The following is a 14,082-nucleotide window of genomic DNA, read 5'->3' as shown; positions in this document are numbered from 1 at the left end:
GGCCAACAGAATCTAACTAAAAATTTTCAAAACTTGAGCTCCGGGCCTGTAGATTTAAAAGTTTGTCGTGAAGACTGCATTGTATCTATACTACTAAATCTAAAGACCATTTAAAATGATTTGTTTGTTCACCTAATAAACGTATAACTGAAGAAAGCTAGAAGTCAAACTTATATAAGGGTATATATACTTGATAGGGTATACTGAAAATTTTACCCTTTTACATCGATTATTGTTTCAAACAATAAGCAATTAGACAAATTAATAAATTCCGGAACCATCCGATGTGATTTCCTTTTAGTCATGGCATTATATTTCACATTTTACCTTTAATATCTGTACGTTTCACGTCTGTCAGGCGCACCAACAAGCGGGTGTATTTGGGATTTGCTATACACACTGGTCATAATCACAGGGTTGACACTACTAAATTCAATCATTGTCACATTGTTTCCTATTGTACAAATGTTGTACTATTTTAATCAGCATTACTTAGGCCAAAATAAATAAATAGTGTGTTTCCTATGTCACCCCGAAAAAAATTAGGTAGGGTAGGTAGGTAAAACATTTTATTTTATGAAAACTTTTTATTTTTTTCTATCGATGACAGCAGAAAAAGATTCAAAATGAAATCATTTGATGTGCCTGCATGCTTCTTTGATATTTATTAGTACTTAATTAAATCTACAGGTTTTTTAGCTCACCTGGCCCAAAGGGCCAAGTGAGCTTTTCTCATCACTTTGCGTCCGGCGTCCGGCGTCGTCGTCGTCCGTCGTCGTCGTCCTGCGTCCGGCGTTAACTTTTACAAAAATCTTCTCCTCTGAAACTACCAGGCCAAATTAAACCAAACTTGGCCACAATCATCATTGGGGTATCTAGTTTAAAAATTGTGTCCGGTGACCCGGTCAACCAACCAAGATGGCCGCCATGGCTAAAAATAGAACATAGGGGTAAAATTCAGTTTTTGGCTTATAACTCAAAAAACAAAGCATTTAGAGCAATTCTGACATGGGGTAAAATTGTTTATCAGGTCAAGATCTATCTGCCCTGAAAATTTCAGATGAATCGAACAACTTGTTGTTGGGTTGCTACCCCTTAATTGGTCATTTTAAGGAAATTTTGCTGTTTTTGGTTATTATCTTGAATAATATTATAGATAGAGATAAACTGTAAACAGCAATAATGTTCAGCAAAATAAGATTTACAAATAAGTCAACATGACCGAAATGGTCAAATGACCCCTTTAGGAGTTATTGCCCTTTATAGTCAATTTTCAACCATTTTTCATAAATCTTAGTAATCTTTTACAAAAATCTTCTCCTCTGAAACTACTGGGCCAAATTAAACCAAATTTGGCCACAATCATCATTGGGGTATCTAGTTTTAAAATTGTGTCAGGTGACCCGGTCAACCAACCAAGATGGCCGCCATGGCTAAAAATAGAACATAGGGGTAAAATGCAGTTTTTGGCTTATGACTCAAAAACAAAAGCATTAAGAGCAAAACTGGCATGGAGTTAAATTGTTTATCAGGTCAAGATCTATCTGCCCTGAAAATTTCAGACGAATTGATAGTCAATTTTTAACAATTTTCATAAAATTTGTCAATTTTTACTAACACTTTCAACTGAAACTACTGGGCCAATCATTATAGATGGGGATATATGTACGCAGCAAGAATGTTCAGTAAAGTTAGATCTACAAACACATCACCATCACCAAAACACAATTTTGTCACGAATCCATCTGCGTCCTTTGTTGAATATTCACATATACCAAGGTGAGCGACACAGGCTCTTTAGAGCCTCTAGTTAATTTTCTGTAAAAAATATAAGAAATATGAAAATAAACTTACGAATTTCATGGGCCGTAATAGGAATATGTTCTTGCCAATTAATTATCTTAAAGCAAAAATGGCAGTGAAAAATCTGGCATGGTATTATTGTTTGGCCTCGTTGAACCTAACAATGCTAATGACACACAGGGTATACATGTGGGAACAGACTCCTACCCCCTTTTTTTAGTAGTAGAATCACTGTAAATTGATGCTAAGGCCAAATAAAAAAGCATGTGTGTTTCCTGTTTCCCTACCTACCCTATATTTTAAGCTTAGAAATAGCCTACCCTAAAGTTTTTTTGGTCATTTTTCAATAAGCACTGTTAAAGTCAGGATTTCTCTCCCATAGACTCAATGTAAAAAAAATGGTAAAATAAAAAAAAATCCCTACCTACCTACCCTATTTTTTTCAAAGATGAAACAGGAAACACACATATTATTTTATTTGGCCTAAGCAGCGGCTTATGATTTTTTTTGGGTAATACTCTTCCACCCTCTTTATTTAATAAATAGATGTTTTTTGATGTTTGACAGAATTTAATCTTGAGGAGTGGGGTTCTGACAATATTAAAATTTCAGGTTTTGAGAAAAGTGAGAATCTTTGTCTTTATATTTAATACATGGAAAAAAATTGTAGATATTAATAGGGCATGACTTTTTTCCTTCTCTGGTATAAATTGTTGTGTGCCAGCCAGAGAAAATTTAAAAAAATAAAAGTAGACATGGTGCAGGGGCAGATTCATTTATAAATGAACATGAATCATACACCATGTCTGCCTACTGGGGAAAGTTTTCTATTTCTCGGTACACATTGTCTGCCTCTTGTCATCATTAACTCCAACTGTCAAATCCCCAAAAGCGTTAACAGCCGTTATGTTGTGTCTGAGAACAATTTTTTACAACATTCGTAAGAGCATTTTTTACAACAAAAGCTAGATTGATTTTAGCAGTAAATTAATCTTATTTTACTCTTAAAATTATTTGTCAATTATTTTCTTGTCGTACATGTATGTTTTTGTATGTCTTAAAACTTTTTTTTCGTCTATAGGTCCATCATGTTGTTCTTTAAAAAGATTCATCATATTGTAATTATCCGGAATTGATGTCATTATATTTGCAAACATGTGATCACATTTTGCATATTTGACAGCTAATAAATACGCTGCACGGTTGTCAAAAAGCCATGCTTGTTTATTAAAAATCTTGGTTTTTGAAACGCTTGACTTATCCATATTGGTCGTTGCTATCAAACGTTTTAAAGATCTGTAGTTTTCTAAACAAATAGTCGGATCCGGACAGACCGAAAAATCCGGATTTTTCATTTTTTTTTTTATTTTTGTCAATAAAATGTTTAGGGTCGGCGTCAGAAACAGAGGTAGGGTCGGGAAACTGGAAACTATTAATTTATTTTGGCCTTAATAAAATGACAATACAAATACTAAAATTCTAGACTTGAAATAAGGCATAGGTACAGTTTCCAATTTGTCAGCCAACATGACGAAAAAACGGTGAATCAAAGAATACAACTTTATAACTTTATATATTACAATGCTGTTGATAAACAAAATACTCCATTCGAGACCCTTTTGTTTTTCAAATAATTAATATTACCAATAATTGATAAGTTCCAAGTCGATGGGTTCAAAGAACAGAAAGGTTTTGAAAGCAGAGCAAACTGTGTCTTTTAATCAGCACGACTTTATCAGATGACAATACCAATACTAAAAATCCAGTCTAAAATAAAGGATTAAATGGTGTACACGAATTTGTGATTAATTGCATGCATGTGCTGCCCTTCAAAAATGTAAAGTATTCATGTTGATTTAACTCATATAAATTGTGAATGAAAAAAAATGATTGAAATGTTATGAAAAAGGAAACATATATATTTTACCCAAAAAAAATGAAATTAAAAAAAGAGGAATAAACATGATACGTTAGTGCTTGTGAAATTTTGACTGTTAAATAATGTGAGATGTATTATGATCTATAAAATAATAATTTTTTGCAGGTTGCAGTAGACAAGTACAATGAAGTTGATCAGAACTTGATCTTTGCTCAAGAGCTTATGAAGCAGTTTCTTTCCATCAATGCTGATGTAAGATAAATCTTTTATTGTTTATAATTATAATTTCATGCCAGTGTGTTGAAATTGAATGATCATTGCTTCCTTTAAACTTGCAAGCTGAAATAACATTAATGTAAAACGAAGGTCAAAATTACAGTTACAGAAAAATTTATGTTTAAGCATGTGGTAGTTCTAAATTAAAAGACACAATTTTAAAATTGTATAGTTTGCCTTTACATAAAGAAACCATTTAACAAACTGAACAAACAAAAATGGGGCTATAATTATCATTTCATAGGTTTCTGAAAATATTTAACCTTGCTACTCCTAACTATGATTTCTACACCTGATACCTTCTTTTCAGTTCATAGATATTCAAATATAAGGCTTTAACACAGATTTCCTTTCATTGCATAATGATATATTATATATAACTTAATATTTGTTCAGATTTTGCATTTCACACTGTTGCCAGTGTTATGTTGAAGGCTTTCAAATTGAAGTTTTGAATAGGTTTAACAGTTTTCAAATGCTCCAAGAAAGTTACTTTATATTTGATATGGCATTTCTTATTTTAGGCTGAAAAGTACAACAAGAAGCATGCAAAGAAGGAAAAGTTGGAACGTCAGACTGCTGAACTTAAACGTGTGAAGGAGATGTTAAGAGTTCAAAATCTTCTTGACGGTCTAGGTTCAGATCAAGTGAGAAGTGACTTCCAGAAAGGCAGACATGGAGCTGTGGTAAGTAATGATATTTTTAAGTCTAGGTTCAGTTTAAGTAAAAAGTTATTTTCAGTCAGGCAGACATGGATGGAGAGGTGGTTAGTTTGGCGTTGAGCACACAGTTATATCTTTTGTGCTGTGATCAAATTGCACCGATTCCTAGTAATATAATTTGTAGTATTGCAAGTTTCTATAAACATTTTAAATTTGCAATAATTACATGGAAAAGAATAAAATAGAACCAAAGACAAAATGACAGTGCTTTGTATTAACCTCATATTTAAAGAAATATTTTAATATGCTTGCACACAACAGACACAAGACATGTCACTGTACTCTTGCAATATTTTGTTGCTTCTAAATGCATGAAATATAACGATCTGGAAAATTTGTAAAAAGAAATTCACTCTTCAATATTTAAGTTTTCAGAATCTGATTATAATTAAATGCCATACCATGTTTTAAAGTGCAATCTTTATTACAGGTTTTGTCGGAAGAAAATTTGAATCAGTTGGACGATTTGTATAAACTGATTAATCCATCTCGGGAAGCTGACAAGGATCATCTAGCTCAACTAACCACTGCCGCAGATCATGTTGTCAACTTAATTGATGCAAAGGAGAAAGAAGTAGTAGGAACAACATACAAGGTATTAAAGGCACTCATTGATGATATAAGTGGGTGTGGCTACTTTGAACAAGCTCTCAAGGAAGAAACTGCAGAGGAGTGCAATACTGAACAGGAATTTGTGGTTGTTAACGCTCAGGAAGTTCCTGAACCAGACTCTGTAGAAGTTCAGTCTGCATTACCACCAGATGTGTCTGAAGAACAACCTGAAATGACAACAGAAAATGGACAACCACCAATGAACAATTTACAGGACCCAGATTCTTTTTTCTCAGAAGCTCCAACGGCAACAACAACACAACAAGATGTATCTTACCAACGCCAGCGACCATTCCAAGAAATAGTCTCTTCAGTACAAGGCAACTTTAATTTTTTACAAGAATCAACAATAGATATGGAATGTAAGATATGCAATTAATACACAGCATATGCCTGTCTCACTTCAGCTGTTATTGGTTCTGCCACTGTGACTATACTTTAAAGTGAGAAAAACTTTGCAAGGTTTCCATTTTTTTGAAATTTTTGGATTAGGATTAGTTTTCAGAACAATTATTGTGCAAATTTGATTTCTTAAGTAGGCAAAAATGAGAATTTAAGAAAATAGTAACCTGACAAATATGTTTGGTCCTATAAAGTTTGAAATTTTGAAGTCTGCAAAATTCCTCACTTTACAGTGTTCATTGTAATATATACTAAAAGCATTTGGAGTTCACCCACCTAAAGTTTACTCTGATTTGACTCTTATAGCAAACAGGCATGCTTTTTATTCATTTTTGTGTGAAAGCTTTATGGAATAATGTTTGATTTATAATAATTTTACTGAGTTAAGAGAAAACAGTTAGGGTATGATATGAGATTTGATGTAATTTTGATTGTGTTGACACAGCTATTCCATAATTTAATGTTGAAAAGAGGAGCGTTAGGGAGAAGGAAAAATAATTATATAATAATACCTTAAGAATTTAATATGGGAAAATAGAACCCTCCACCAGATATGATTTATGACTACCCTTTGAACCCCTTTCTGGAACAGTTTAAAGTAAATTGAGATCATAAAGTACTAGTATTTATAGGAAATATGATACATTTGTCTTTCCTTTCCCCCAAGTACAAAATGTATCTTGTAAAGAAACAATTATAAACAGAAATAGGAGAAGGGGAACACTTGTTGTTGTCCTGTATTGTTTGCACTAAGATTATAAACTGAAAAATAATCCCAATTTTGAGGAATACTGTACTCATTTATTTTGATTATTTTTACTGCCCTACTTTCTACTTTTGTAGTTAACTAAATTGTTTGATCTTCATAAATTTTGAAATAAATCCAATTACTGTTTTACTCTTTATGGTACGAGAATGTTTCTGTCCTTTTAAGTTTGGCATGTTAAGAGTCGTGCACCAGAGTATGAATGAATTGTTGATAATTATTAGGTGTTAGTCTCCAGCTGTCAGCCATGGACTGTTGTAAGTATTGGTTTGCTGTGAATTAAATAATATATACAATTAACATATAAAAAATAACATCATTTGAGGGTTTAAAAAGTGCAGATATGACACCAAAACATTAGTAAGAGAGCCCTTAGTATTTATTGTATATTTCTTTTAAATTTTTTCGTTAAACCTTTACTTTTATTACTTAATGTTTTGATGCATGAAACTCAAAGAAATTGGGTCAAAATTTCACATAAAAAATCACAATATTCTGAAGTAATTAGGTTCATCAAACAGTTTTAGTAGATTTAAATATTTACATGTAGTTTAATTTATATAACATTAACATACTAAACATAGCCTGTTTGCAGTGTGTGTGTGCACAATTTTTTATGACATATACCTCACCTCTTTATGTTATCTGCAATATATTAAACCAGTGTAGGTACAATATACACATGTTTGTTTAGGAAAGTAACAGATGAAAAACATTTGTATTTGAAAAATGATGATTAAAAAATAACAACACTATAATTTACATCTGGGCATCAGAAATTTGTATATTGTACATGTAATATCTTTTAAAAAAAGTGAAATTGTTTAAACCGTATTAATGTTTTCACTGGGGAAAAAAGAACAAGAAGAGTACATAGATTTACTTGCATGTATATTTGATAATGATTGATACCATGTATATGCAGGTCTAGATATTATCATAGGAGTGGGTTCAGTCAAGACAGTGGCTTGCTGTCTAAATTGGTCAAACATTTGTTTGCAAAATAGATTTTATGCTTTGAAAACTACTACTTTTATTGATAGGTGAATTATTATATTTTCCCTCTCCTACTCAAAAACATGTATATAATATAAATCAACCAATTCAAAAGTTTTTCTTTTGTTAGTGAAATGAGGTAAAGGTCTAACTTTGTTCAACCTGACATGGTGTAACTAAAATATTTTTCTAAATCGTATGGCTATGCAGTTCATATAAATTGGTGAGACATTAACGCAGCAACTTAGGGGTGTTATGACAATCAAAGCAAAGCTAATGTATGATATATTTTACAGCCCCGCACATGAATCTAGTAGTTATGACAATCAAAACTAATGTTTGATATATTTTACAGCCCCGCACATGAATCTAGTAGTTATGACAATCAAAACTAATGTTTGATATATTTTACAGCCCCGCACATGGATCCAGCTGTGGTAGCAGCACATCCTATGCCAGGAAGACCACAATCAAGACAGACCGATAGTGGTATGTCACAGACATTCACCAACTCGGGTTATGGAGGAGACGTTCATCAGCAGCAACAAACACCATCATTATCACAGACAGCAGAAACACCACAGTCATATTCACAACCTGGGCATTCATCACAATCATATGGACAAAACAGTGACTCTTTATTCAGTGAGGACACTATTTCACAAAAAGTTTTAGGACAAAGTGTGCCCGATTCAACAATTTCCCAGTTTGAATTACATTCACAGATGCCACCTGGTCGCGATTCCAATCAACAGGTACGATTCAAGCTTTAAACATAATGATGGATAAAGTATTTTCTCATCATCTTGTGCCATGGATTGATGAGTATTGTTTCATACATTGTGTATGTGTATGCATGTAATAGGTCCAGCTTTAAGGATACAAACTGTAAGTCAACTGTGTATTCTTAGATTTCTCTTACATATAGGTCTGTAAGGAAAATAAACTTTTTCATATTTATTTGTAAAGATGTATACTGACTATAAGGAAAGAATATTAAAAAATTGGATTCATTAATTTTCGTGGATTGCAGAAAACTTACCTTTTTCCTGACTATGTGATTTCATGGTTTTGCCAATGTCTGCTAACAACCTTAAAGAATTCGTTGAGCATTTTAATTTGTGGTTTACTTCTACACACAAAAAACAACAAAAATTGGTATCCAATGAATAACCAGTATAATAAAATGCAAAAGAAAACTTTTACTAGAAGATCACGTCTTTCTACATGTGTTAATATAAAATGAAATTCAAGAAATACAGTTATGGTCACTCAAAACAAAATATGTGATACAACTGTTAAAATGGACACTTCACAAATTTTGAAATTAGAATTAATAAATGTAAAATGTAAAATTGTATTCTTTGAACAGAACTCCCAGTCCGCCGAGTCCCAAGATAAGAAATTTACCATGAATCCAAATGCCGGAGTATTCCAGTCTCAGTTATACTCTGCCTCTCACCCAGATGGGGAAGACTCACAACAAAATGAACAATCAGAAGGTAGGTACAGGTAGGAAAAATGATCAGTGAATTAAATTTACATATTGATTTGTGTGTTACTGTAGATGGGGGTTACATGAGCTCATTTATTGCCAGTAAAAGGCGTATAAAAGGTTTTATCACAAAAGTGTAATATAAAAAAGAAGATGTGGTATGATTACCAATGAGACAACTATCCAGAAAAGACTAAAATGACACAGACATTAACAACTATAAGACTATCACATGATCACGGTTTTTTGTTGATCTCTGATTTTACTGTAATAAAAACCAATTTACAAAAATTGGAGTCGATTTCCCGGTAAAAATATTTACAAGAAGAATGATTAAACTGAGAATATGTATTAATAACACAGGACACACTGGAACCTGGTGGGTTATTACAGAAAATGTTATGTTAAACTATTTATTATTGTATTATTCTTAGGTTTCAACTTATGGTTTACCCTGTTCTTTGGGTGAAATCATCTTGAAACTACACATATTCCTTGTAAGGTGAACTTAAATTTCAAGTTGACCCTGATTTTTATGGTCATTTCAGCATGGACACATATTCTTGTATACTTTTAATATCTGTTATAATTGTATTGGACCAAACAAATTTTAACAAGATTATAGTTCACCTAGCTGTTGCAGGCCCTGGCTACTGGTCAATTAGGTGAATGAAGTCGCTTCGCTTTTTCTGACCCTCAAAGGCAGTATCTAAATGCCCAGGTGTTCACATTATTAGCGAGTTTTAAGATCAGAAATTTTCCTTTGTAACAAGTTCATGAAACAGCTAAGTTTTATTTACCAGGAAAGAAATTGAACCAATAATCAAAGGCATGGACAACTTATTTCTAACACTAATGTAATGTAATTTTTTGAAGGAGGAAATTTCCAGTCAAGCAATAGTTATAGAGGTAACCAGTGGAAAAGCCGTGGAGGAAGAGGTGGTGACCGAGGTGGAATGTCAAACGGCTACAGAGACAGAAATAACCGTGGATCAGAAGGAGGCAATTATAGGGGTGGAAACCGAGGTTAGTATGGCATATTTGCCCTAAAATTATCTTCTGTTTTTTCTACAGATTACAGAATTTTATTTAATGCAAGATTGTTGCCACATACTTACTGCTGATCAGAAACATATTTTTATATTCCAACATTAACATTTGTAAAATCAAACCATCATTAAAGAGCATTAGCATGATCACTTGTCAATAGGTTGCAAACAAAAGATTTTGCATTATACAAAAGACAACTTTAATATTAAATTTACATTTCAACAAACTTATAATTTGATATGCACAATTTTGAATTCAAAGCGTATGTTAGATTATTGTAAACTAGTCGACTATTTTCATATTATCGACTTTTGACTCTGGAGTATATAATTTTCAACAGGTTACTCTTTCTGTGATTGTACATCCTGATACTTGGTCAAGTAAGAGCAAAGTAAAAACAAACATATAATTGGTGTTAATTGAGAGGAAAGTCTACTGTTTTCAGATGATTTTGTCGTGTAAAGAAATGTTTAACAGTTAATTTTCCCCAAAATTATACTAATTGGAAGCTTGGTTTTACTTCTTTAGCCAGCTCATACCTGACTTGGTAGCAAGATGTTCTACCATAGAAAAGGTAACCAGTCTAAAAAATTATATAATTCAGAGTCAAAAGTCAGTAATATGAAAAATAGTCTATTCTCATGGTGATTTATAATACTGATTTTCTATTGTTTTGTATGTACCAATATAGGAAAAGAACCAAGTTTGACAAATTGAAAATCAAGAAATTTTTGCATGCATTTATTATTCAAAGTTTTGAAGAATTGACAAAAATGCGAGACTTACTATTTCATATTTCTGTATGGATCTTTTCTTGAAATTGTATCAGATATCAGAATGTAAATATTGCAATACTCACCAAGTGGCAGTAATCAAAAACTGTCACAATAAAAAAAATTACAGTATTCAACACTTCATATCATATTTGCATTATTTTGTAACACTACCTTAAAAATATGTATATTAGTTTTCAGTATATATTATAAGGATACAAAGTATATCACTCTTTAATTGTACTACAAATATGATTCAAACTTAGTTGTATGTAAAAAATACATTTTCTTGATATTTTATTCTCTTTTAAACCATTATTATTAACTTTGTGTAAAACATTTACTTATTTAGGTGGTTACCAAGGCTACCCACCAAGAGACAACTATCGTCCTGATGGTTACCAAGGTTATAATGGCAGCTACTCTCGTGATCGTGATGGAGGATTTAAACGTGGTCAATCACGAGGTGGACCTCGGGGAGGTGCGTGTCAACTTTGCACATCTTTATTGTCACAGATGTATTATCCGCAATACTGTTACAGTTATAATCCTATTTATGCGTTAATATCATTCCAGAAATTAATATCTAATAATAAACACACACATAAACAATCAAGATATCAATTAACTAATTGGTAAAATATTATTATAAAACTCAAATTTTTACATACCAAAAAAAAGAGGTCATGATTGAGTCTTGATAACATTCGTAGTTATTGATTTGACTATATACAGTAACAAACATCATATCTGAGATGGCGGATAAAACTCAAGATTTATAAGTGGTCATTAACTATACATTGAAGGATGTTTGGAAAACTATGCACCAACCCTGTTAATATAAGAATGCATTTAAGATGCATGCAAAAACAGCTCTCCCTTGTACATGGGCTGAGAGTGATGTTTGTTTTGCATGAATTTTGTTATTGGAGCATGATATTTGTTCAGCCACCCATAACAATTACATTCATGTGATGAATGTTATGTCTAAGTTATTTCTGAAACAAGTCAACAAGTTAGAACTAATGTGAATTTTTATATAAGAGATAAAAATCATCCCTTCAATGAGTTTTAATGTTGTATTTAGGAGTTTGAAAGTCAGTCCTTTGAAGTTCTTTCATCTGGGCATTTTAAATTTTGAATTTCTAATCTTTTTGTAGTCCCTGAAAAAAGAACTGTTCATGCAGTCATTACATTGTACATGTTCTTTGGTCTGTTTGTCACAAACAAATAGGTTCTGTATGCAATTTTAGTTTTCCTGTTGATAAAGGTGAAAGACACCAGCATGGGGAAAATTTCTTGTGCTTTTGGGGTAAATAGTTCAAAGTTCAAGGTCACTGTCACAGTAAATTTTCTTGTTTCAAAAAATGAATATGGTATCATAGGCTTAATTCCCTTGCAATATCAGCTGCTTAAAGGATCATAAGTGTGTAAATCTGATTTATTGAGTTCGACATTGGAACACCTATCATTCATGGAATAGCATATAGTTTCCAAATCTCTAGTTGGCATTTGAAGGTCAATGACTCCAAATCTCTAGTTGGCATTTGAAGGTCAATGACTCCAAATCTCTAGTTGGCATTTGAAGGTCAATGACTCCAAATCTCTAGTTGGCATTTGAAGGTCAATGACTCCAAATCTCTAGTTGGCATTTGAAGGTCAATGACCAAACCTCTAGTTGACATTTGAAGGTCAATGACTCCAAATCTCTAGTTGGCATTTGAAGGTCAATGACAATACAACTTTACATAGACTTCAAGTTTATCAAATCATTTGATTCACATGCTACTCCGCTTTTAAATATAACACATTCTCATTTCAGCAGGAAGAGGAGCTCCGAGAGGTGGCCGTGGAAGTGGAAGTGGTGGACATCGTGGTGGCTCATCAGGTGGCTTTGGAAAGCCACAGGCACAACAAGTGTCATAGACAGCATGTCAGAAGCTTTTATATATATAAAGTTGTGGATGATTAAGCATGTGGACTGTGGTTTATTTGTGATAGCATTCTTAATAATTGATCTTTGGGCAAATTTGATTACAGTTTTTGAAAGCTTTTTCTTTTCCTTGGGCTTTACATGTTTGAACCATGCATTTGTTAACAAAATTCTAAACATCCTCATTTCACATCAAAATACAAATTAAAATTACTGTAAATTCATTTTGTATTGATTGTAAGGGGTACTTATAAATTTGTATGTATGCATGTATGTATGTGTCAGACCACTCTTTTTTTGTCCACAACTTGATGTATAAATAGCATAATTCTGCCATTATAGACGTGGCAAGGCAATATTCAACGGCAAACAACGTTTAAACCTAAGTTGTGATTGTACAGATTAAAATGAACATCCAATGAAAGTGCTTCACTCAGATGATTTTTTGTACTTTAATAATGTGGTGTTGTAGAGACTGATATGAACTCTTTTGTACAAAAATTGATCAGGAATTGATTCAATACCAAGTAACTTACGTATTTTTTGTTTATTCATTCAGTTCTATGATTTTGTTTATATTTACATCTTTGAACAAAACACAAAAGTCAATCAAAGATAGTATTGATTGCATCCAGCATTTTTGTCAAAAAAAAAGAAAAAAAATAATGAAAAAAAAAAATAGAAAAATTTTCAGACATTGATGAAACTTTGAATGGTGTTAATCAGATTGTGATATAGTGATATATCGGTGGATAATGTTTCTGTAATCTTTGTAACATATGAACTTGTGCATTAAAAGTTTCATTTATATATATGTCGTTTTGTATGTCAATCTGTGATGCCTTTTCAAAAATCAAACTAAAATTATTTGATTTCCCGATCCAAGTCCAAATGTATAAAAAATTAACAAATATAGGTTGAATTATGGCTTTCAACATGGAACTGTTGGCTCACACTGAACAGAAAGCTATAAAAGGGTTCAAAAATGACAAGTGTAAAGCAAATCAAACAGAGGAAAACCAACAGTCAATCTTCATAGAAAACAAACCACACCAACTTATGACTTATGACAGGTGCATAAAATGCACTGGGTTTATAGCTTTTAAAATGTCCACCTGCCCTCTAATCTGATAGAAATGGCTTACCTTGATAAAAAAGACATGTGAAGTGGATGTAAGCAATTATAGGCAACCTTACAGCTTTCAACATCGAGAAAAAACCTAGTATAGTCTGATATAAAAAGCCCCAACATACGTCTCAGATGATTCACCTGACCTCAACCTCATTTCAATGATCAAGGTTAAAGTTACATGATAAAGTCTATTTCTCAGATACTATAAGTAGTAGGTCAGTTATATATGGTGTATGGATTGAT

General features: G+C 32.3%; 1 protein-coding gene across 2 annotated transcripts in view; it reads left to right on the top strand.

Annotated features, from left to right (window-relative positions):
* LOC143082599 (caprin-1-like) overlaps positions 1-13,517 on the top strand; it is a 28,516-nt gene extending 14,999 nt beyond the window's left edge. The window contains exons 3-11 of one of the 2 annotated variants that reach the window (XM_076258357.1): positions 3,848-3,934; positions 4,483-4,644; positions 5,111-5,654; positions 6,685-6,717; positions 7,871-8,211; positions 8,829-8,958; positions 9,828-9,977; positions 11,127-11,255; positions 12,597-13,517. In XM_076258357.1, the coding sequence (XP_076114472.1) occupies positions 3,848-3,934; positions 4,483-4,644; positions 5,111-5,654; positions 6,685-6,717; positions 7,871-8,211; positions 8,829-8,958; positions 9,828-9,977; positions 11,127-11,255; positions 12,597-12,700 (1,680 nt within the window). In that variant the 3' untranslated portion in view covers positions 12,701-13,517. The remainder of the gene's footprint in view (positions 1-3,847; positions 3,935-4,482; positions 4,645-5,110; positions 5,655-6,684; positions 6,718-7,870; positions 8,212-8,828; positions 8,959-9,827; positions 9,978-11,126; positions 11,256-12,596) is intronic. The other variant, XM_076258358.1, reaches the window with a different exon arrangement.
* Positions 13,518-14,082: the final 565 nt, after the last annotated feature.

The sequence above is a fragment of the Mytilus galloprovincialis genome, chromosome 7 (assembly GCF_965363235.1).
Source record: "Mytilus galloprovincialis chromosome 7, xbMytGall1.hap1.1, whole genome shotgun sequence".
Classification (NCBI taxonomy): domain Eukaryota; kingdom Metazoa; phylum Mollusca; class Bivalvia; order Mytilida; family Mytilidae; genus Mytilus; species Mytilus galloprovincialis.
Note: the sequence above shows the minus strand (reverse complement) of the source record. Positions and strands in the feature narration are given on the sequence as shown.